This window comes from Cucurbita moschata, unplaced genomic scaffold, assembly GCF_002738365.1.
Source record: "Cucurbita moschata cultivar Rifu unplaced genomic scaffold, Cmos_1.0 Cmo_Scf00001, whole genome shotgun sequence".
NCBI lineage: Eukaryota > Viridiplantae > Streptophyta > Magnoliopsida > Cucurbitales > Cucurbitaceae > Cucurbita > Cucurbita moschata.
The window spans coordinates 7,089,686-7,115,790 of record NW_019268517.1 but is presented as its reverse complement, the minus strand read 5'-3'; the positions used below and the strand labels follow the sequence as shown (position 1 = coordinate 7,115,790).

Genomic DNA, 26,105 nt, shown 5'->3' with positions numbered 1-26,105 from the left:
AATCTCTAAGGTAATGGTCCCTAACGACTCTACGGGTAGTACTTTAGGCATTGGTGATAGTGCTAGTGGTACCTTTGTTGGTACCGGTGCCCGTGGAGATACTGCTAGGGATCTTGGGTCACGGTCCTCCTTCACTAGGTGCTCGCGCTTGCGGCATGGCCTTGTTAAAGTTAGGAGGCAACCCTCTAGCCTCGTCCTGGAGTGGATGATGCTTCGCTTCAGGTGCTTAGATAGCAATTCCATCATAGACCCTTCTCACCCCTCCTAGGTCCAGACCCGATGTAAGTCCCTCTCTCTTTTTGGAGTTATAATCTATCCGAAGACAACAAACTTAGGTTACTATGTATCCTAACAAGGTAAGCTAGTTAGGAAAGGAGAACAAAAAAAAGTTGGTTCACCACAGAACTCAAATACGTCGTTCAGGAGATTGTGTGACGTCATAATGGGTGAACAACTTCCGATTCCTGATTGGACTTGTGATGTACATGAGAACTGCCTCAAGAACTTGCTTTCCAAAATTACAGATAGCTTGGAAACTTAGGTCTAACCTTTCTAGATAGTAGGTTATTAAGTATTTATTTTTCAAATGATTATTTAATTACTGGTCGAGATGGGAAGCATTTGGGAACTGTGTGGTCACAAAGGAAGATCCTCTCGCGGCATTAGTCCTTTTTGTACTTTTTGTTGTTGATTGTTTTTTTTTTATCCCGTACCTTGGTCCCCAATTTTGTAATAAACTTTTGACCAACACTTTTGACTTAATAAATGCTTTTGGTTTCATCTTTTAAATGTTGTATCGAATTTAAATTCACCCCAAATTTATATTACTTTTTATTATGGGTCTGTCACTCTACATCAAAATTGATTATTCAAAGTCTCGAAAAATTAGGTTGTAAGAAAGAGAAAAAGTGTAACCCTTTTTTTTTTTGTGGCTAATGTTTTAAGTGAATTTATACACTTTGAGATAGTCATGAATTCAACAACTACAGCCATTGATATCAAAGAACATAGGTTCAAAGGACATTTGAAGTTGCAGGCTACCTCTTTGGACTGCAGGGAATCTTCAGCAAGTAGTCAGTATAGTTTAACTCAGCCAAGGACATCTGAATTTTGCAACTTGCCTCTTTTAACTACAGGACTGAGTAACGGTAGTTGTTCTTTTGGCCCAAATGGCTACCCCTTCTTTCAATAAAGGGTACTAAAAGGGTTTACTTGTGTATACAAGAGAGGTAGAAGAGGCCCCTTCATACTGTGTTTGTGTTGCAAACATGATATGGGTCACTCATGCTTTGGCTGTTTGTGATATTTTATGTTCTTTACACATTGAATGGCACTTACACTCTTTTGAACACACCATTTGTAATAACTGTGCTTTCATGTTGGCACTCCCATTGTTGTCTCATTTCTTCTTCGTCATGCCAAGCCATTCTTTGTAGCCTTAGGCATTTTGCTCCTCTTTCTTCTTCGGCACACACCATTTGTAATAACTGTGCTTTCATGTTGGCACTCCCATTGTTGTCTCATTTCTTCTTCGTCATGCCAAGCCATTCTTTGTAGCCTTAGGCATTTTGCTCCTCTTTCTTCTTCGGCATTATTTTCTGACTATGGAGGGTATCTGAATGAACCAAGACCACATTCGAATGAGAGCGATTTGAAGATAGGATGAGTAATAAAAGTTTTAAAGAACGGGAAGTTATTACCTATATTTTAATAGCTCAAGCTCACCGCTAGTAGATATTGTTCGTTTTGGCTCGTTACGTATCGCCATCAACTTCACGCACGTCTATTAGGAAGAAGTTTCTACACTCTTATAACGAATGTTTCGTTCCTCTCTCCAACCAATTTTGGATCTCACAGTCCACCACCTTTGAGAGCCTAACATCCTCGATTGCACAAACTGCCGAATGTCTAGCTCTGATATCATTTGTAACCGTTCAAACCCACCATCAGCAGATATTATCTGCTTTGGCTCATTATGTATCACCATCAGCCTCAAGGTTTTAAAACGCGTTTACTTGGGAGAAATTTCCACACTCTTAAAACGCGTCTCTCCAACCAATGTGGAATCTCACATATATCAGCAAGATGCACCTTCCTTTTCAATGACTTCATCATAAAAACTTCAAAATTAAGTGTGATTTATTTGGAGCAATTCTAAGTGGGGTGACATTCTTAAAATTTTTTTTGAAAGCACGTGAGTAAAGACAAAACATGCCAAAAGAATTTGTGTTAGTTCGTGGGAATAGTTTTCACTCTTAAAAGTAAGAAGTAAGTAATGTAACCATGTTGCGAGGAGATGTCGGGGCACATAGGTGCTAAATCCTAACTACCATTCATCTAAATAAAGTTGTTCGTGCTTCTTCGTAGATTCAAGCGTTTTTTTTTTCCTCTTCACATTATGACATATAGTTATTAGGTGAATTTACGCATAGAATACTTGTAATTGTGAAGATATCGAGACACTTTAAGTTAAGGAACATTGAAAATTCTTCATTTTTGTTCATCATCTTCTACTGCTGGTACTACCACCTACATGTCCTCAAGACTAACAACATGTCATCATTGAATAGATTCAAAAGCCAAACAACAAGAAATAGATGAAATTTGGGGAGAAACTTCAAAAAAGGAGAGAGATTTTTCATCGTTTAACTATTGTTTTTTTTTCAATGTTTTTATCCCAAAATTTTGAAGTTAAAAAAAATCATGTGGTTACCACTGACAGAGAGACAACATGTGGGCCTCATTCATCAATCACTTTATTTCTCTGCTTTTATCTTAGTCGGTGTCCTTTTTTATGCCCTTCATTTTTTTTACTCTCAAACAGTACTCTTGTAAGTGATAACAAAATATACCGAAAGAGTCGGTATGAATAACTTAAAAATTTTCAATCAATTCGAGTATGACTTAGTAAATAAGACGTTCAACCTCTATATTTATTTTGATAAGCACGTGAATTAATTTGAAGTCTTATCTTAATACATATTATCTCAAACAAGAACTCTTACTGATTACAAAACTACAAATAGGGGTATGGAATATAAAATCAAATCAAGGAAAGAAAGAGATTAGAATTTGATAGTAGTACCTTCTAGAGTTCTTATTGATAATCAAATCTCCTAAAAAGTTGTGTACCTCAAAGTGTGGGGAAGCAATTTAAAAATAAACAATGGAACTTGGGGACAAAGAAACACTCCAACACTTGATTTGCTTTAAGATGAACCTACCATTGCTGGAGTGTCAGTGGTTAGCATGTGAAGAGAACATGGAATATGATATTGATATGTATATGGAGGAATTTAAGGACCATGGAGAGGTGGGGACTTGTAGAATTAATGGTTGAAAAAGAAATGAGCTCCCCACTAACCAATGTTCTTATGGACCAAAATTTGGTCATTGTTAAGTACTTTAGAAGCATGGATTTGATACTCTATTGTTCTTATCTTTCCCACTTTCAACAATGCTTAATTATTCCTCTCCTTAGTGTTTCAGAACTTTCCATCATTGCTACAATAATCAAAGTTGAAAGGTTAGGACTTTAGGGGGAGGGTTACCCTACCCTTAGGGTGCCCTACCCTATGAATGTCTAACATTTTCACATTTCTTTTTGTCTACGAGTATGCTTTTAATTACCATTCTAAACTTCGTGCGCTTGTTTCAACTCGGCTATTGTAATTTAAAAAGTTTTCGTAATTCATATAGTTTGGTTAAATTTGTTGAAACGTTTGAGTGAGATATTGTGTAACCACTCAAGCTCACCACTAGTAGATATTGTTTGTTTTGACTCGTTACATATCGTCATCAGCCTCACTAAGGGAGAGGTTTTCACATCCTTGTAAGGAATGCTTTATTCCCCTCTCCAACCGATGTAGGATCTCACAATCCATTCCCTTTGGAGGCCCAACGTTGTCACTAGCACATTGCTCGATGTCTGACTCTGATACCATTTGTAACAGTTCAACCCACTACTAGTAAATATTGTCCGCTTCAACCCGTTACATATTGTCATCAGTCTCACGAATTTAAAACGCATCTACTAGGTAGAGATTTCCACACCCTTATAAGGAATTCTTCATTTTCCTCTCCAACCGATGTAAGATCTCACATATTAGATCTTTAATATAAAGAGTTTGGTATAAAAATATTATAGAAACAAGATGTTTGTGTGGAAAGGAGGAGCTCTCATGGTTCCACATGTTTAGAAACCCTAATTTTCAAAACTCCATAATTTTTTTTCTATTATATTCAAACTAATTTAATAAAAGGACTAGATCAAGTAATGATCATAAGAATATCGAGAGATATAAGAACTATAATAAAATATTTCTTGGATAATTCAAACTTTTCTTGTATCTCGGAGTTTCAACTTCCTCGAAACCGTTTGATCGATGCATTATACAATACAAAATTGCTTCACCCATTCAATAGGTATCAACGAGTTCATCACAACATCACGAACACAAATAGATCTACTATATACTAGTTCGTTTTCCATCACTTACAAGTATCATTGTATATGAAATGTATAAAGATCTTACAAAAATAAATGCTAGAAATGGGATATTGTTCAATATACTACTTGGATATGCTATGATTCTCTCACATTCTCTGCCTCCCACCATGCAAAAAGTGACCATATGGTAATAGTTTAATGAAATATTAGACAAGGCATATGGACACCAAGAGATGGGACAATGCCATTTTACAACTCAGATCCCTTTGGAAAGAGAAAAACATATTGCACGCGTGAAGGATCAATTATTTATAAGCTCAAAAAGTGGTTGAAATGATGGATTTCTTTTTTTACTTGATATGTTTATTTCTGTTCTTGGGAGGGCGTTGGGGTCAAAATAATACCCAATCCAAGGATTCACAATAAATGGTATCTATTATTGAGTACTCTAAAAATTGAAGGCCAAATGACTTAGCTTAGAGTTGTCTAAATAATTCTAATACCAACTTTGATTATGAACAATATGTAATAAAGAGATGGGGAAAAGGAAATGGAAATATCTCCCTTTTTCAAAATATCTTTCATTATTTTTCTTTTGTTGTTTAATTGTCAATAATTTTCTGTTTATTAGCTTTTGAGATGGGAGCAAAATTTATTTTTTGGTATAATTATAACTACAACCCGGGTGCATACTTGTCACTTTAAAAGTAGATATCTCGAGAGAGATTAAGTTTATGATTGGATCATAAAAAAAAATATTTTTTTTGAGAATGAGTGATACCTAAGATATTAAGTGTAGTTATAGGAGAAAATAAACTTTTGATGTGTGATTATGAACGACTCATCCATGATCAATGTAACAACCGCTAAAAAAATTAATAAAAATGACAAATAAAACAAAGTCGGTTAATTAATTAATAAAAAAAGAGAGAAAATTGTTCCCATCTATTGTGATACCTCACAAACCCTCCCTACCTGCACAAAAAAAGAAAAAAAGAAAAAAAATAATGTCTATCATCTGATTCACACACTATTTGTAGGGGAGAGATTTTGTTTCGTTATTACTGTAAGTTATTTTATTTTAAGTGTGGCAGGAAATAGGCTAGATCAATAGTATCTTTTAAGAGAGATTTTGTTTTATTATTACGGTAAGTTATTTCAAGTATGCTACCGTCAATAGCATTAAAAAAAAAAAAAGGGAAGCATAGAGAAAAGAAGAGATATGGAAGGTTTAAACGGTTTTAAAAAGTGTGTGGAAATAATGTTATAACAAACCTATAGAAACATTTCAAAACTTTTCAAAACTTTACTCGTGCAAACACTATTGTTTGCCTCAAGTCTAACCTATGGACCTTTATAAATTAGAGGAATAATTTTGTAGAAGTTTGAATTTAAAACTGATGTCATGGACTTAAATAAATTGACTTGAATTTCAAAGGATAGAATAGAACTTTCATTAAGGATAAATTAGGTACAACCGCTTAAGCTAATTATAATTTAATGATTTGTATTGTCATGTGCCCCGTGGTTTTGCATGTATCATACATTTGATATATGTGAATTATTTAGGAAACGATATGATTATGATATGATATGTATATGTTATGATATGTAAATGGATGATAACTCCTACGGTATGATGATTCGATGGTATGTTTGAGATAGGATACGAGAAGGATGCGATAAACATAATGTAACAACATGACTAAGATATGTTCATAAGACAATATGGTTAGGTTAGATATAGAGAACGATATGATTATGATGGGTTGATAAAACGATATGGTTAGGATACGTTCATGCGATGATATAGCTAGGTTACGTTCATGAAATGATATGAGTAGGATATGTTCATGAAACGACATGGCTAAAATACGTTTGGGAAATGATATGACTAAAATATGTTCATGAAACGATACGACTATAATAAGTATAAGAACGATAAGATTATGAAAAGTTTAGGAAATAATATGACTAGGACATGCATATGGAACGATATGATTATGAAGTGTTTATGAAATGATATGACTGAGATTCGATATATGGGTGATATATATGTATATATCTCATGATATGATGTGAGAATGACACGATATATGTTATGGTATGCTATGTTTGATGAATTGATATGTCTGTAATATGATATGTTAAGATACGATAATTAAAGACATGTTCAGGATATGTTATGTGACTGTTATGATACACGATATGATATGATATGTCTGTGCATGATGTGGATTGTTATGTTTGAAAACATGGAAACGTTACAATATGATATATGTGTCTCATGAATGATATGATATGATATGATTGACATGCAAAACGATGAACTAGGATGAAATGCAACTCTGACATACGCAAGCAAGATACGACAAATGATATGATAAACGATATGAGAAATGAGATGACAAAATGATATGATATGAAGGAAGACGCTAGTAGGGTTGTAGTACATATAATGAAAATGAAAAAATGTTGGGACCTCATGCATTATTATGTGTTCATGCATCGGGGGATACCCCTTCTCCTTTTACAATAGTTCGGATGCGTACACTACAAGGTAGGGAAACGATCATTATGTTTACCATAATGCTGTCATGATGGTCGCTGTTCCTAACGGGTTTCTGGCATCAACAACTAGTAGACAATGCTCGCTCGATCAGAAAGAGGCCTAGGAGGTGTGCGAATCGACTGGTTGGTCCATGCTCGCACATGTGGACTGTGTGTAAAAAATTAAGTAAACATTCAAATTGCCCGTTAGGATAGCTTCCGTAGGAAAATAGATGGTAATGATATGTCCCATTCATGAAATTATATGTGTTTACATTTAAACCCAATAGTGGGTCACTTCCTGAGTATTTCTTAAAATACTCAAGCCACGTGCTATTTATATTTAAGATAAATGCAAGACATCCCTGTATGGCTGATAATGACATCACAACTCGAGACCATAATACATGCATAGGGTAGATGCGTTTATTTTCCTCGACTTAGGCTAGAATATTATGTTTTTAATTTAAATGTTTATTTGTTTTTTTAGTCTTTCATTGTGTCATTTTAAAGATGTTTTTGAACTCGTAAGTTCATATGAATAAGTTTAAACGTTTATTTTCACATAGAAATGAATTATGCGATAATGATGTTAGCGACTCTAGGTAAATAGAAATCTAAAGTCGTTACAATCAACTTACTTGTAATGGTTATATCTATGGACACAACTTGTTCTATAATGAATTTAAAGTGTTTAAATTAATGTTTAATATTAGATATATTAACATTGAGAAGAACAACACGTGGACACTCACTAACTTATCGTCCCGACATAAGCTCATCGGTTTGAAATGGGTGTTTAAGTTGAAGAAGAATAGAGAAGGAAATATCATCAGACATAAAGTAAGACTCGTGGCGAAGGGATACATGCAACGACAAGGAGTTGAATTTGAGGAGGTTTTCGTGCCTGTGGCTAGACTCGACACTGTAAGGTTGATTCTTGCCCTTATAGCACAACACGGGTGGGAGGTCCATCACTTGGATGTCAAATCAGCGTTCCTATGGTGACCTCCAAGAAAAATTATATGTTGCCCAACTTGAAGGCTTTGCAATCAAAACCGAAGAGCACATAGTGTACAATTTGTCAAAGGTCCTCTACGATTTATGACAAACTGAGGGCATGGAACATACAATTGGATAAGAACTTAAAGAGTCTAAATTTCATAAATTGCTTGCAAGAACAAGCCGTGCATACAAGAAACGACAGAGTTGAAACACTCATAGTTGGTGTGTGTGTTGATGACTTGATCGTCATTGGTACAAGTGAAGAAGACATTAAAGAGTTAAGTCACCAAATGATGAAAGAATTTGAGATGACTGATCTCAAGTTACTCAAATACTACCTCGGTATTGAAGTGTACCAAATGAAATATTGCATCATGCTAAAGCAATCGATATATGCTAAGAAGGCGTTGCAGCAATTTAAGATGGCAGAGTGCAACCCTACCAAGTATCCCATGGAAACAAAGTTACAACTCGTGAAAGACGTTGAAGGAAGCGTGGTGAATTTCATTGAGTATAGGCGCGTCATCGAAAGTCTGAGGTACTTAACTCATACGCGTTCGGACCTTTCATATGTTGTTGGAATGATGAGTAGGTACATGGAATAGCCTACTACGATGCATCGTCAACTAGTTAAGCACATCTTCCATTATATGAAGGGAACCACAAGCTATCGGTTGAAGTATCAAAAAGGGCGAGGTCTTGAAGAACTAGTTGGTTTTTTCAATAGTGATTTAGCTGGAGACATTGACCTTAGAAAAAGCACCGCAAGATTGAAGTTTTATCTCAATGTTAATTTGATCTCTTGGCAATCTCAGAAGTAGCGAATTGTGACACTATCTTCTTGTGAGGCCGAGTTCAAGGCAACAATTGCGGCATCGTGTCAAGCATTGTGGTTGAAAAATTTGAGCGAAGTGACTAAAAGGGAGCTAAAGTCAGTAACTCTCTATGTCGACAACAAATCTACAATTATATTGATGAAAAATCAAGTATCTCACGGATGCAGGAAACACATTGATACAACTCACTTCCACTTCATCCATGAGTGTGTTGAGAAGAGAGAAATCTTTATGGAGTTCATATGCACTAGAGATCATCGTATGAATATTCTCACCAAGGCCCTAACAAGTGGGAAATTTTCTCTAACAAAGTTAAACTACTCTTCACTCAAGTTGTTTATTCTACTTCAAATATTTGTTTCAGCATATTTCGATCATGAGTGTAACAACTCAAGCCCACCGCTAGCAGATATCGTCCTCTTTGGACTTTTTATTTCGAGATTCCGCTCAAGGTTTTTAAAACACATCTGTTAGGGAAAAGTTTCCACACTCTTATAAAGGGGGTTTCGCTCTCCTCTCCAATCGATGTGGGATCTCACAATCCACCCCTCTATGGAGCCAGCGTTCTCGCTGGCACTGTTCATTTTTTCAATCGATGTAAAACTCTCACCAAATCCACCCCCTTTGTGGCCCAGTGTCTTTGTTGGCACATCGCCTCATATCCACCCCCTTCGGAGCTCAACCTCCTCACTGACACATCACCCGGTGCCTAACTCTAATACTATTTGTAACGGCCCAAGCCCACCACTAGCAGATATTGTAACGGTTTAGCCCCACCGCTGGTAGAATGTTTTAATATATTTTGTTCTCTAATATGTTTTTCAAACTTATTTTAGAGTTTGACAACACTTTAAACAAAATCCTAGGTTGAATGTTCTTTTATAAGATACTAAAGAGCATAATTGTATAAACTTCCAAACCTTACAATATTATATAATTTAGAATGAATCACAAATGGCATTGAATCCTGACCCTCCAAATCACAACCCCACAGATCTTTTTCTACAAATCCAGAGAATATCTTAAAGATGGTATTATAACAAACATTGTGGGCATTCCAATTAATGCAGGCACCTCTCAAACAGGATGGAGAAAAAGACATTTTAACAAAACAAAAGTGGAATTATTTGTTCTTTTTAATTCAATTGCCTTTATATTGACTTTGAATTAGTGGCTGTGAAGTCTAGATTTTATTATCTTGTTTAACTTTTAAGTGACACTTGGAAGAGACTTCTGAATGTGATTAGCTAAAACTTAAGCAATTGTGGGTGAGAAAATTAGTAGTACACACTTAAACACAAACACATGGGTTTAGATTGAGATGTCAATAGTTTATGCTTTTGCACCACATACCTTTGGTCTCTCAAAGTGATGACAACATTATCTTTAGGGTTTGTGTTCTTTATTTCATTTTGCTTCTAACCCCTCATTAATACGTAATCTATTGAGTGGCATAGCGTTTGTGTGAGATCTCATATCGGTGGTAGAGAAGAACGAAGCATTGCTTATCAAGGTGTGGAAATCTTTCTCTCACAGACGCATTCTAAAAATGTGAGTCTAACGGCGATACGTAACAGATTAAAGCGAAAAGTATTTGTTAATGGTGGGGTTGGGCTATTACAAATGGAATCAAAGCCAAATAGTAGGCGGTGTGCCTAGCAAAGTCTCTGGCTCCCAAGGGAGTAGATTATGAGATGTCACGTCAGTTGGAGAGGGAAACGAAACATTCTTTATAACATTGTGGAAACCTCTCCCTAATAGACGCGTTAAAACCGTGAGGCTGATGATGATACGTAACATGACTTGGGGGCGAATTGTGAGATTCCGCATCGGTTGGAGAGGGGAACAAAGCATTCGTTATAAAGGTGTGGAAACCTCTCCCTAACATACACGTTTTAAAATCATGAAGCTAACGACCATGTGTAATGGACTGAAGCGGATAATATTTGCTAGCGGTGGGCTTGGGCAGTTAGAGTTCGTGTCTGTGAGTTCAAAGGTTTTTTCGGTTTGATTCTTGAACTTTTAAATTTATAAATTCAATAAAAGAAAATTACCAATCAAATTTTAGGATTCTATTAAACATGATAGGTAATAAGCTAAAGTGGACAATATCTGCTAGCAGTAGGCTTAGACTGTTACAATTCATGTTTGTGAGTCCAAACGTTTGTGTCGATTTGATTTTTAAACTTTTAAATTTATAAATTCAATAAAAAAAAAAATTACAAGTTAATTGAGACTCTATTCAAAGAAAATTTCTAAAAGTTTAAAAATGTTAATGACGTTAGTATTTATTAGACATAAATTTAAAAATTTTAACAACATTCGCTATAGTCTTCGTCCCTAAATGTTTTTATCACATATGGGATTGAAAATTTATTGAAGTTTCGAATAATAACATGGCATGTTAGCCTTTATGTTTAGTAATGATATAATGTTTATACCCTCGCTATCAACTCGAATATTTAATGGTTACTCAAGTATTAGTTTAGCGGGTAATATCGATTTGTTATTCTTTTGCTCAAGATCTTTAAGTTCAACATTGCTTGATGTTTATTATAAGTGAAGAAATCTTTGATTCCAAATTATTGGAAAGGAAGGGATTATAACTAAGAACCGACTGAAACACCTAATTAATTAACAAAAACAAAGATTATGAACTATCAATATAATCAATATGTTAATTTATAATGCAGATTGTGTCGGATCAAATGGATAAATTCAAATATTTTATTGTACATATTAATCATTACAATATATATTTAAACAATATAAATATAAATTTAATTAAACTAAATTGTCGGAGTGATTTTACGGTACGTTTAAAGCACGTATATTGTCTTGTCATAATGTCAAAATATTGTATTACATGGAGATTAGATCATATACTATCTTTGATACATTTTTACCAAAGAAATAAATAGTAAAAACGTTTTTCATCTATGCTACAAAATGTCGCTTTAAAGAATGAAAGTGATAGAAAACACAGTTAGAGGAGGCAGGTAGGGCTGCCAAGAGGGTGGGTCGGCAGCATTTTTGTGCTAATAATGAAGTGCTAAAATTGGATGCTTAGCTTACAAATGTATATCAATTTTTCTCCCAAGTTGCTATTCACTTGCTTTACGTAAACCAGTTGATCCACATCGATCTTGAATGGGAGATGTTTTGTTTGAATCTAAATTTAGTGTAACCTATCCATTTTTAATCTTTTGAAGTTGGAATTTTATTTAACGTTTGTCTAACTACAAAGTACAAATTATCTAAAATATAACCTCAAAAAATTAAGAATACTCAAACCTAAAGCAAATGGATAAGGATGTCGACACGAACCCATGACTCCACAAATGTCCTTGTCATTGCTTGAAAAAAAAATTTAGAAAAAGTTGAGTATTAAAAATGTTTGGTAACCCTAATAATAGGGCCAAAAAAGACATCCACTTAATAAGAACATGTAACGTGTAACTTTAGAACATAAATAAATATTGTCTAGTTATGTCATTTCATTAGACAAAATGGACAATTAACTCATTTGACTGAGTTGTACCACTTCGTTCGATTATATCCCAGGTTATAAAAATTGATCTTCAACACATAATCGAACATGTAACGCATATTACAGCAAAGTATACATAATTAACCTAATCCTAATAATTGATTAACCACAATTGGATGGACAATAATTATGGTTTAAAATGATTTGTTTTAGGTGTATTGCAATATTTTTCAACTCATCGAGCTCCCCCTATTATGTATGTGAACATTAATTGAATTGGTTGCACTTTAAATTATTGTATATGAATTTGTGATGATGCAACCATAGAGTTTGTATTAGGTGAAGCTTTAATACTTTTAATTATCAATCCTTTGGTAAGTTGGAGGTTGTAATGAAGAAATAATGTCATTTATAAAGCAATGCTTAGTGGTGGACCATATCCTTTTGATGTAGGACTTGAGAAACTTTAGCATAATTTTAAGAAAGTGACACATTAAATTCTTAGCTTAAAAGCTTTTGTGGAGCTTGTAAGTCATTTTATTGAAAGTTTCTCGAGTCGTTTTCGAACTTGTAAGAACTAAGCTTGTTCGGCCGTACACATCGTTCATGTTTGCATATTGTTCACTTGCTTATGACTCAGTTCATGTATTTGCTCTAAGTTAAAGTTTTTCAAATGCAATGTCGTATCTCATCTCGTTATCGTGATTCTCAACAATATAGTTGTGAGATCCCACATTGTTGGAGAGGGGAATAGATCATTTCTTATCAGAATATGGAAATCTCTCTCTAATAGATGCGTTTTTAAAATTGTGAGACTAACGACAGTCAAAGTGAACAATATCTACTAGTGGTGGGTTTGGGCTGTTACAACCGTCCACGCATCATGATTTCATCTCAAGTCTCGGGACGTCATTAAATTTATTTCCCACTAAACAAACAAGAAAGGGAAAATTAAATTTATTTTTTTTTTTTTTGTAAATAAAAAGTGTATTTATATATTTTAATGGACTCACACTAGGAGCTGCACGTGTCCAACATAGGTTTTGCCACCTCAACAATTTTACAAAATTCTCTCCAAATTCTCCAAGAAAATTAAACCTTTTTCCTTTTTTCTTTTCCCAAAGTTGTTCCTTTTCACATAAGAACTTGTGTTTTCATCCCATTGTTTGGCACTTTCAATTGTTCATACAACAACCAACGACAACACAATGTTTAATTTACTTATCTTTCTATACCTTTTAGAAATTTTTTTAGGATACATATGAGTAAAAACAAAACATATGAAAAGGACTCGTATTCGTATGTAAGGATACTCTTCGCTTGTAAAAAGTAGGAGTAAGTAATGTGACCATATTGTAGGAGATACAAGAAAACGTCGGGATCATCAAGTATTGAATTCAAATTTCGAATCTTAGACATAAATCGTTACTCTTATGTTATTTATAAGAGTTAAATTTACACTAAGTTTCCTATCATCTTTATTCTGTGATAGAAGCTTTATTAGATATCTTATTGTTAATTTTCAATCACTTAGTTTAACTTATCAATTTAGGGTTTTTCTACTCTCATGACTAACAATATAGAGAAGAACAAAGATCAAGTTCTTAAAAGACATAAGAGCTAAACTAAAACTAAAGCATATAAATAAGAGGCATTAATCTTCTTAGTTCAAGGAAAAAAAATCTTTAGATCCGAAAGATGAACACCATTCAAAACGTCGAGTTCGAGGGAAGGGCACAAGCTTTTTAGCTCTACATGCCTCAAATTGAGCCTTGATGCTTTCAAGAAAAATACCAAATTCTTTGAATGTGATGTTTTCTAAAACGGTACTTAAATCAGCATATTATAATAATGTATAGCCCAAACTCAACTACAAGTTTGAGACTAGAAACGTGGTTGGCCTCAGTTGGCGTTCTTGAATATGTTTGGATTTTATTTCCTCAAAGTTGTTCCACGTATTGTTGGGATGCATTTAATGATATGTGTGAGATAGGCTACGAGAAAGATGCGATGAACGTAATGTAATGATATATCTAAGATATGACTGATACAATGATATGGTTATGATAGATTGACAAAACGATATGGATAGGTTATGTATAGAAAATGATATAATGATGATAGATTGATAAAACGATATGATTAGGATATGTTTGAGAAACAATATGACTAAGGTATATTCATGAAATGATAAGGTGTATAAGGACGATAAGGCTATGACAAGATTAATAGAACGATATGACTAAGATATGCATATGAAAACGATATGATTACGAAGTGTTTATGAAATGATATATATGTTGTGATACAATATGAAAATGATATGACATATGTTATGGTACGTATATGTGATAAATTGATATATTTATGTTATAATATATTGTGATACGATACGTAGTATGATATGTATATGATGAAAATTTTTATGTATGGGTATATGAAATGCTATGATATGGTTTATGTATGTAATATGATTGATATGATGTGATTGATATGTAAAATGATGAACTAGCATGAAATACAGCCCCGACATATGCATGAAACAGATGATAAATAATACAACAAATGATATGACAAATGATATGATATGAAGAAGACGTTAGCGGGGTTGTATTAAATGATAATGAAAACTGAAAAATGTTGGAACCTCATGCATTATTGTGTACTCATGCATTGGGGGGTACCCTTTATCTTTCACGATAGTACGGATGCGTATGCTACGAAGTAAGAGAACGACCATTATGTTATCCTAATGCTGCCGTGACGGTTGCTATTCCTAACGGGTGTCAGGCATCAACAGCTACTAGAGAATGCTCGCCCGATCAGAAAGGGGTCTAGGAGGTGTGTGAAAAGGCTGATAGGTCCATACTTGCATGTGTGGACCGTGTTTAGAAAAATTAAGTACACATCCTAATTTCCTGTTAGGATTGCCGCCGTACGACAATAGACTATTATGATAGGTCCCATTCATGAAATTGTATGTGTTTGCATTTAACCCCAATAGTAGGGTCACTACTGAGTATTTTAAGAAATATTTAAGTCACGTGCTACTTCTATTTCAGGTAAAGGCAAGTCTTCCATGTACAGCTAGCGACGACATCGCAACTCGAGGCAATGACACATGCATATAGTAATTGCATTTATTTTATTAGACCTGGGTTAGAATAGTATGTCTTAAAATTAAATGTTTATTTATTTCATTTAGTTTATTATTGTGTCATTTTAAAGATGTTTTCGAATACGTAAGTCCATGGTTGTATTTTAAGACAGTTATGTTTTATGAAAAAGTTTAAATGAAGTATTTTTCACATTGAACTAGATTTAGTAACGAGCTTAGATTAAGTAGAAAATTTATGGTCATTACATGAATATTCTTCTCCCTCAACTAGAATGTGTATAAAAATACTCCGTAAGCAACCTATTTATACTCTCTCACTCTATCCAACTTAGTAAGTTACTATGAGATTTTCTGTGAGTTTTAGGAAGTTTGATCCTAGGTTTTATATCTATCTAAGCTTTTGAGAAGGCCTTGATCAAGTAGTTCTCTTGTCTATCACAAACTCAATCGAGATCTGAAAGTTGTTCACCAGAGTCTAGCGTCTTAGATATACGGGATAACATATTTGAACTTTTGGGTGATATGTTCTTGAAAATTAGTCGGCTTGCATTTTCTAGCCGTGAATGACAAATATCCTAGGTTGAGGTGCTACCTCATAAAATATGATAGGACAGTATGACAGTCTAACGTCTTAGATCTACAGAACAACATATCTGAACTTTGGGGTGAACTAATTTTTCTATTCTTTAAAATTAGTCGACTTGAATTTTTCTATCAGTGAATAACAAATATTCCTAGGTCAAGATGCTACCCATAAAATATGTACTAACATTTGCTTATTTAAAATGAAAGATTAACTAGCATACCCTTTAACAAGATAATAAAGTCACACTTGGAGAGCGGCCTAGTTTGCTTACCAATTATCAAGTTACATGTGTGATCTTATGCCCCGCTCACGATGGGTGTACTGCATAGACGCTCTATTCAAAAGAGCCTTGGTCATTTCCACCCGATAAAGGCACCTGGACACCTCAATGCATTATACTATCTAGCATAGGTCAAGCTCGATAGTATTGATCCTCTACTTCTATTACATGGCAAGACACTAGAAGGTTTGAACTAGGTCGCCAACATTGCTAATGTAATACTAAAAAAGATAGGAGGTGGAATCTCTAGTGTCACTGTTCACATTGCTAATAGGCCTATTAAACTTTCTTAGTCATTATTGGATGTCAAGGAGGTTTACTAGGTTCCGTGGTTTAAATCTTGAACTCTCATTTCTAGGATACTCTGAACTAGCTCTTCGAAACTAATCAAGTTTCTGGGAGCACTAGAGTTCACCACTCACAATCTTAGAGTGTTCGGCCTACTAGAAATATTCTGACCTAGGTCAACGTGAAATCGTCCTATCTCTAGCGCCCTACTTTTAACTTGATAAACTCATGCATAATTTAATAGGAGATAGTGCTATCAAGCACCAAAAGCCTAATGAATTTTTAGAATATATGATTTACAAGTTTTGTCTCCGATCTCAACTAAAAAGTCTCGATGTATTTTTCAAAATATTTAAGCTTTTAGATATATCTACTTGAATTAGTTATGACATGCATGTAGTAATGGTTTACTTAAGACTTAGAAGTCATGTCGCTGCCTAACGAGTAATGAAGAGACACAACATAATTCTTTCATCTCGATTAAACCATACTATATAATGTAATCACTCTTCATCAAGTAACGTCTTTTATTAATAAAAAATGTCCTAATAAACTTTTATTATCATAATATCATATTAGATTATCCTCTATATTTTTTTTTAAATTTAGAAGAATCATTAATAGTTAGGTTGGATGGGAGAAATCTTTTGAACCAACTCAAAATTGGGTCGGTAACCACAACAACATCAATAGAGTTCACAACTTAACCTAGGTTGGATTGTTGGGTTGTTCTTTTATTTTTTAACTATTTTAAAAAGTTCGTACTTATTCATAATACGTGTTATATTAATAGCTAAAATCTCATGAAATTTAAATATTAAACTTTCACAAGTCACGCTGTATCACTAATATTCATAATATTGGTTACAAATGTTAAATATTATTAATTTTAAAGGATAAAAAGATAAAACCTTTTGTGTTTTAACCTCAACCTCCTCGCACTCATGAAGGTCACATTCTCCAACCAAAAAAATTAAAATTTCAAACCAAAAAAGTAAAAGGACAAAGGTTAGTTTATTTAACCGCCCACACTCATTGCCTTCTTTCAATTTTACCGTACTTTCACTCCTCCCACTTGGCATTCCCCACCTTCCCATTTTTTTTACTTTTCACTTTTTTAGCGCCAATTTTTATCCTCTTTTATCTCATAATAATCACATCTCTTATTTTAATTATTTTCTTTTGTCTAAAATATATAATTTTTATACTCCAAATCCAAATATTTTCATAGCTAGAAAATGCTCGGTCAAATACTTAGTTGCAACGTCCTCAACCAGCACTTATCATTGTTTCAGTAGCGTTAAGTATGAAATAACTATCGTACCAGTTGATCCCAAAACTCTAGATTTTAGATTCATTTATAGTCATGCTCGGAGAAAAATGCATCATCTGTGCCATATATGTGTATACCTAAATGGTTTTGTGTTATTAAATGTAATAATGATTTTTATGATAATACCGAAACGATTTTCAATAGACAAATATTAAATTATAACCCAAAGCTATACATTATTTTAGTGTCACGATATTGTTTAGCATTAGAAGTGTTTATGGGTCGATTAGGACATTTTATAAACCCAAATCAACTATTCTAAAAAAAACCATTAAAAATAATTATAAATGAATAAATTTGTTTGATTGGTTTTCTGATAATAAATCACTAAATTATAAAAAACTATTTCACAAACTCGAAAAAGAATTCCATAAATTAATATTTATTATACACAAAATTTCACATCAATTAATGACAATTTGATTGATTCAATTTTTTTTTATAACAATTCGTTTCATAAACTTTTAAATAATTATTTTATAATAAATTATAAAATGAATATGAATATGAAAATAATTGAAATAATAAACAAAAAAGTCACGTAGTCAATTACATTTCTGCCCCCAGCTTTAATTGCTTCAACAAGTACCACCACTACAACGATCTTTATTTTATTTTATTTTATTAAACAAATAATAAAATAAAATCTAATATCTTAAATAATGCGTTACCTTCTTAAGCAAAATACTACACTTTCACTCGTTCTTCATTTCTTCTTCTCTCTTTCCTGGATTCCTCTCAGTTTCAGAGCTCCGCGTAGCTCCGTCAATGGTGAAAACCTCATTTCCTCTCTCTTTTATATCACCATTCACTTCCAAATCCATTTCTCTTTTTTCGTTTCATTGCTCACAACCTCTCTTTTTCTTTCTTTGATGATGATGATGATGCAGCGTTTCAATGGCGAACAGGGCCGATAGATACACCGCATTAATGTTCTACAATTGAAGAACTACAAAATAACAGCTCAAATGCGGGTCAAGGAGATGCATCCTCTCTGCTGTATCTCTCTGGAGAATTTCAGCGGCGGAATCGGCGACCAGTCGCCGGAGGAAGCCTCGTCATTGTCTCGGAGTAGAAGCTTGCCGGTGAGCTTTCCGGCATTTTCGAATGCTAACACTCAGCAGATTTCTAGATCTGTTGATAGAGTGGCTGGAGTTCTTTACAAATGGACTAATTACGGTAAGGGATGGAGATCGAGATGGTTCGTGTTGCGAGATGGTGTGTTGTCGTACTCCAAAATCAGCCTTCTATCACAGCCTAATGACGATGTTCAATTGATCGGAAAGATTTCGACGAATCGGCTTTCGAGAAGGAAGCGACAGAAAAGTGGGGGAATCGTTCATTTGAAGGTGAAATTATGGTTTCTGGATTGTGAATTTTGGGGGTTTTTGGTAACGAATTGATGAATTTGTTTGTTTCGATCTCAATTTGAAATTTGATTCTGTTTTGTTGTTGGGATTCGTGATCTTTGATTTCGCCTGGTGTTTTTTTATTACAGTTTTCTTTTAACTGATTGTTTGTGGGATTTTTAGTGGGTCAGTCACATCAGCAGGTGTTTTTAGACTGTTCTGTGAAAAACTCTAATCGCTTTTAATTTCTGACCATGTTCTTCTCATTTATCTTCTGGCTATTACAGTGATCCATTGACATTGCTGTTTCTTTTCCTTTTCTTTTTCAAATGTTCTTCCTCATAATTACATAATATTGTGATTAGCGGTAAACAGTGTTGAATATTATTTTTGTTCTTGTAATTAAGGTTTTGGTTTTGAAATCTGAGATGGGGTTGAGTTTATATTGTCAGATGAATTTGGTTTTTATTTATTTTGGGGTTTGAGGAAACGTATGAACGTAAAGATACGATGGTGGGTTAAGTATTATTTAAGGAAAAGGGTGACGTAGTTGCATTGGAAAACAAATTCTTTTATTTTGGATGGTTTTGTTTGGCTTCTATAGCTTCCACTTCCAATGGCATTTGCTGCCCCCCATTTTTTACTGTTATTTTGAGCTTAGCTTTAAAAAGGAAACAAACGAAAACAGGTGGGGACAAGAAACATTGGTGGGACACCACTATCCTCCATTTCTAAAACAAGATTTCTTCCTGAACTTTATAAGCGTAGGAGAGAGAGAGAGTGAGAGAGAAAAATAGCCAGAGAAAAATAGAGGTTTATCTTTGTTAGATCTGGAATTTTGCTACTTAATTTTGGATGTTCCTTAGGCTTCTGCTAGTGATTAAGGAAATGGAGTCGGATTTTGATTGTGTGCATTTTCATGAGAAGCATTCAAGAAGCTATTTTTGGTTTGTTTAAGGAAAGAACTTGAGCCCCCTTTTGTATGGTTTTTTTGAACTTGAAGGGTGTTTTCCACTTTGATTCATTTAATTGGGTTCTTCTTTGGGTAAGCTTTTTTGATGTTTGTTCTTGGTGGCTCTTTCCTTTTAGTTCAATTTGTGTCAAAATTTTAATATTTTAGCGTATTGAATTATGCCCAAATGGGTGTCAAAAACATTAAAAGTTTGGTCGAAAGACATTTTGGGATGCCAAGATCCATCCTTCAGGTAATTGATGTTGCGTATCCTATGCGCAGGTCTCATCGTTCCGAGAAAGCAAATCAGATGACCGACGGTTTTATATATTCACTGCAACAAAGACACTTCATCTGAGAACTGAATCAAAGAAAGACAGGGTGATTTGGATTCAAGCTTTAGCTTCTTCCAGAAGCTTATTTCCGTTGAGAATTTTGAATGATAATCTTCCCTTTGTACCAAATGATTTATCCGTTTCCGCTCAGAAACTCGAGAAGCGTTTACTTGAAGAGGGAATCAGTGATGCAGTTGTTAAGGACTGCGAACAAATCATCCTCTCCGAGTTCTCAGAAATGCAGGGACAGCTGAAAGTACTTTTGGAACAAAGATCTTGTTTAATTGATACCTTGAGGGAATTTGAGGTAACTTCTTAGTTATTTGTTCATTGATCAATTGCGATCTCTGTAAAAATTGAAGAACCTTAGGAGCTAGGGTGTCATTTTGTATGAACTATTCTTGAAAAATGTTCTAAATTTCACTTTTTTTTTATTGGACCATTGTCATTCCACATTTTAAGCATTTGAATTCAACGTGGTGGCAGGCAGCTAATATAGAACTTGAAGCTAATGGAATTCACAATGGTGAGTACCAGTTGATGAAACATGATTTTTCCACCGAATGCAGTGGAAAATACAGTGGTAAGCTTGTTGTGTGAACTATTCTGGTTTATTGTTTTTACTCTTTGCTGATAATCATTTTGTCCTTATGTCTAAAAAGAAAAGTTAAGATGTATCTTCTATGCAAGAAAATATTTGCTTGGATCAAGCTTTTAATTCAATAGAAAAGTTATTTTAGGCATCCATGGCTTTGAATACTTTGCTGATTCAATTTATGTTTTAGATCGGTTAGGTATTGAATATCTCATTAAACGATTAATCAGTGAGTGGTACAAGGGAAATGATAATATGATGATCAAGTGAAACTCGTTCTACCACTTTTACCATTATTGTTAAGAAACTGTTGGTTTTTTTAATTTTACAGAATGTGCTACTACCGAGTCTTCGGATGATGTTGAGAAACAAGATCTTGACGATGGATCTGATGTGGATGAAAGTTTCTTTTATGACACAAACGAATCTTTTACAGAAGTCACTCTTGGCTGTGGATCAGTAAAAGGGGCTTCTGATTCCTCCGATACGCTTAAGGTTCGTGATAGTCGACAGGACAATGCAGAGAAGATGCACGACGAACAGATTGAAAATTTTGTTCATTCTAATGTTCAGAGAAGAAAAAAGCTTCCAGATCCCGTGGAGAAAGAGAAACGAGTCAGTCTTTGGTCTATGATAAAAGACAATGTTGGAAAGGATCTTGCACGAGTTTGTCTCCCAGTTTATTTCAATGAGCCCATATCATCCCTTCAGAAATGTTGCGAGGATATGGAATATTCTCATCTTTTAGACCAAGCATATGAACATGGAATACAGGTGAGAAAATATGCAGTTTATTTCAAGATGCTACTGTTTTTGTGCCTAATCTTTGAAATTTATTAGCAGGGGAACAATCTCCTCCGAGTCCTCAAGGTTGCTGCATTTGCTGTTTCTGGTTATGCTTCCTCTGAAGGACGACATTGTAAGCCATTCAACCCTTTGCTAGGGGAAACTTATGAAGCTGACTTCCCTGAGAAAGGGATTCGCTTCTTCTCGGAGAAGGTCGGTACATAGGGATGTGTAGAACAAGTAGTATAATTATGATTATGATCTGATGTAAAATGTTTATTCTTTGGAGTTGTAACAAGACTGTACGGCTCTTACCAATTAGTTGATGCTCTAGCTTTAAGTAAACATAGGAAACTCATTAATCATAATCAAAGGCTACCTTCTTTACAATGAATGATGTTTGAACTTCAGGTCAGTCACCACCCAACCGTCATCGCGTGCCACTGTGTAGGTAGAGGATGGAAATTCTGGGGGGAGAGTAACCTCCGATCAAAATTTTGGGGTCGTTCGATTCAGCTCGACCCTGTTGGAGTTTTGAACCTGGAGTTTGATGATGGAGAAAGATTTCAGTGGAGCAAGGTGAGAGTGGATGATGGTTTGTATTCTGATGAAAACAGAGAAAAAGAAGTGCTTTCTGTTCCTGGTTTTATTCTATGTATTCTCTGAATCAAAGTGCATCTATAATTTTCAGGTGACAACAAATATTTATAATCTCATTCTTGGAAAAGTATATTGTGACCACCATGGTACGATGCACATACGTGGTAATAGAGAATATTCTTGCACTCTTAAGTTCAAAGAGCCTTCAATTCTAGATCGAAATCCTCATCAGGTTAGTTAATTTGATTGTTTAAACTGGTCATTTACCTTCAATTTGTTTGCAAAATGTTATATTGAGCTGTTTCAATGTTTTTCCTGACTGAATTCTCAATTTCACTTTATATGGTATATGTCTTTAATTCCCTTGGGTTGGTTTTCCGGTCAATAAGGGCTGACGTAAATAGTAAAGAGCTTAGAGGGAATGCGTTCAGGTCATGGTGACCACCTATCGTAGGATTTAATATTCACGAGTTACCTTGACAACTAAATGTAGTAGGACCAAATAGTTGTCTGAGAATTACCGAGGTGCACTCAATCTAGCTTGAATAATCACGAGGATAAAACTAACCTTATTACTTTTCCATTTTATATGAAATCACTAGGTTCATGGATTTGTTGAAGATGGTAATGGTCGAAAGGTTGCCACATTATTTGGCAAATGGGATGAAGGTATGTATTACGTCAAAGGTGAAAGCAATGGAAACCCGAATCGCAGCAGTTCAAGTGATGGCTCAATGCTGTGGAAAAGCGAAAAACCTCCTCCTAATCTCACTCGTTACAATTTAACTTCATTTGCCATCACTCTTAACGAACTAACAGCGGACCTGAAGGTACATATGATGTATTAACTCTATATTGCATTCTTGTCAAGTGTATTTACAATGCCCTTAATCTTATCTGATCCTTGGTGTTTGATCACGGTTTAAGGAAAGGCTTCCACCCACGGATTCAAGACTTAGACCAGACCAGCGACATTTAGAAAACGGCGAATACGAAAAGGCAAATGCAGAGAAACAACGCTTGGAGAGACGGCAACGAATTGTATGTTCAAGATGCTACATTTAGTTGTAGGCTTTCAGTTACTAAAATAAGTGTAGGATCCTTTTGCATTTACTGCAATGTAAAACAAGTCCAAAGGAAGCGATGAAGTAAAATGAGATTGCAGCATTCTTAATGGGTTAGATTTACAAGTGTGAGATCCCACATCGATTGGGGAGGATAACGAAACACATTTTATAAGGGTGTGGAAACCTCTTTCTAGCAGACGTGTTTTAAAAACCTTGAGGAGAATCCCTAAAGAAAAGCCCAAAGAGAATAATATCTGCTAGCGGTGGATTTGAGCCATTACAATAAGCCTCTAGAAGGCTAGCGCCCCATCCCTCTTAGATATAGATCATATGCAGATACAGTTAGTTATATTTAGGCAGGCAGGATTTTTATTTGAACCATATATCTTACTGTGATTCTTTTTCCTTTTGCCTTATTTCTTCTATCATTCATTGTTTCTCTATACACAGTCAAGGAAGTTGCAAGACAATGGTTGGAAGCCCAGATGGTTCCATAGAGAGGGTGAAGACGCAGACGAGCCATACAAATACATGGGTGGCTACTGGGAAGCACGAAAAGAAAGAAAGTGGGATGGTTGCCTAGATGTTTTTGGCGAATTGAACGAGAACTTGGTCGATGAATCGGGATCATGATTTTAGTCAGGTGAGTCGTCGATTTTCTTTGCATATCCATAGAATTTTGCCCTGTCAATGAAAGACCAATCTAAGTTTGTGCATATTATATTGCTCCTTAAGTCTTCTTCAATTTCTTTCAACTGTAAAGTTGCTTTCTGAATATCCTAAGATGGCCAATATTCCAAATATCATTTAATACAGAAGATATACTTTTAAATATGTCTATCAATGAGTTCGTATAAATCCTACCTTATTTTGTGTGTTATTTTCTATTGTATAATCTTCAACTTATATCCACATGATCCATTGGTGTAGAAAGTAGTTAATCTCGTGTTAACTTAGTTGAATCAAATTATTTGAGATTCATCATATGTGAAAGAAGTCAATATAAGGCTTTCTATCTCAGTTTGGATGGATTTCCCAATTTTAATGGATCCATTTCTGTCATTCTAAATCTTCTCTATTATCTACAAAAATATGGGTTGCTTCTTCCTTCCATGGTCTTGGAATTTGCCAGATAATGCAGCAGTAGCTAGAAAACGTTGTAGAAACAGCGACAAATACCAGTAGCCTGCCTTTCTTCTTCAGCTCCATTCTTTTTCAGTATACTTCTTCTCAAAGGTTGATAAGAACTGGTGGTTCTTTGAGCGCTTAGGTAGAGAATTCTTCCTTCAATTACACGGTGGCTTAGATCAAAATCTTATGCCTATCTTCATTGTCATCCCGCTCTCTCTACCTTACTTCTTTTTGAGCTATTGTTTAGTTTTATGAGGTTTGGATTGGGAGGTTTGTAATTTTTCCTCTCAGTTCCATTATGTAATGTTCAGCAATTATATATATATATATAATTTCTTTTTGCTGCTCACAGACCCGTATGAGAAATTTTTGTAACTTTTTGGTGATGTACGAGTGAAATTTATATTAGAGTAAGTAACATTTTAAGAGTCATTTTTCTATATCGAAGAGAATTATATATTATAAAACTTATTAAAAGTTGGATAATAATAGTTAGTTCCAAGTTACTTAGGTTGAAAAGTGGAGAGTTAGGCTCCACTATAAAAAAAAAAAAAAAAGGAGGTCCTTGTTTCCTTTCATCTTCATCTCACTTGAGCAGTTTGAAGCCAGTTAGAAAATATGTTTTCTAACAATTTGAAGCCAGTCAAAAAATATGTTTTCGACGGTTCGAAGCCAGTCAAAAAATATGTTTTCGATGGTTCGAAGCCAGTAAAAAAATATGTTTTCGACGATTCGAAGCCAGTCAAAAAATATGTTTTCGACGGTTCGAAGCCAGTCAAAAAAATATGTTTTCTGACGACTGTAAGCTAGCATTTTGGGTGATCTAGCTTGGGTCAATATACTCGAATACGTTTTGTGACGGCTCTATAGCTCTACTATAAAAAAAGAGGTCCTTGTTTCCTTTCATCTCACTTGAGCAGTTTGAAGCCAGTCAGAGAATATGTTTTCTGACGGCGGTAGGCCAGCATTTTGGGTGATCTAGCTTGGGTCAATATGCTCGAATACGTTTTGTGACGGCTCTATAGCTCTACTATAAAAAAAAATAGGTCCTTGTTTCCTTTCATCTCACTCGAGCAGTTTGAAACCAGTCAGAGAATATGTTTTCTGACAGTTCGAAGCCAGTAAAAAAATATGTTTTCTGACGGCTGTAGGCCAGCATTTTGGGTGAACGTTTTGGGTCTAATACGTTCGAACTCTTTCCTACTAATTTCAACTCTAAACAACTCTTCAAAAGCGTCTAGATTCGCATGACTACCTTTTAACTGGTTTAAATTATTTGAAGTTAAAAGTCTAAATTATTTTATACAAAATATGGCAAACAAAAGCATTGTGTATACATCATTTTATACGATCA

General features: G+C 34.6%; 1 protein-coding gene across 4 annotated transcripts; it reads left to right on the top strand.

The window, feature by feature from the left end:
- The first annotated feature begins 4,424 nt into the window (after window positions 1-4,424).
- LOC111447847 (oxysterol-binding protein-related protein 2A-like) lies at window positions 4,425-25,058 on the top strand. 4 transcript variants are annotated; one of them, XM_023087214.1, is made up of 12 exons: window positions 18,632-18,707; window positions 18,827-19,285; window positions 20,520-20,879; window positions 21,059-21,155; window positions 21,499-21,941; window positions 22,011-22,166; window positions 22,365-22,532; window positions 22,645-22,785; window positions 23,156-23,383; window positions 23,481-23,594; window positions 24,071-24,263; window positions 24,753-25,058. In XM_023087214.1, the coding sequence occupies exons 2-11, from the start codon at window positions 18,905-18,907 to the stop codon at window positions 24,251-24,253; spliced, it is 2,271 nt and encodes a 756-aa protein (XP_022942982.1). In that variant the 5' UTR covers window positions 18,632-18,707; window positions 18,827-18,904; the 3' UTR covers window positions 24,254-24,263; window positions 24,753-25,058. The 4 variants fall into 4 exon arrangements, 3 of the variants coding, with proteins under 3 accessions (XP_022942994.1, XP_022942982.1, XP_022942973.1); XM_023087226.1 differs by lacking the exons at window positions 18,632-18,707; window positions 18,827-19,285; window positions 24,753-25,058 and adding exons at window positions 4,425-4,435; window positions 20,063-20,330 and having other exon boundaries at window positions 24,071-24,500; XR_002711330.1 differs by lacking the exon at window positions 24,753-25,058 and having other exon boundaries at window positions 23,486-23,594; window positions 24,071-24,200.
- The last annotated feature ends 1,047 nt before the right edge of the window (window positions 25,059-26,105 follow it).

Coding starts and splice junctions, on each gene's coding strand:
- LOC111447847 (XM_023087214.1), top strand. CDS start 18,905: ATGCGGGTCAAGGAGATGCATCCTCTCTGCTGTATCTCTCTGGAGAAT. Junction 20,880..21,058: donor ATACCTTGAGGGAATTTGAG/GTAACTTCTTAG, acceptor ACGTGGTGGCAG/GCAGCTAATATAGAACTTGA. Junction 23,595..24,070: donor TGGAGAGACGGCAACGAATT/GTATGTTCAAGA, acceptor CTCTATACACAG/TCAAGGAAGTTGCAAGACAA.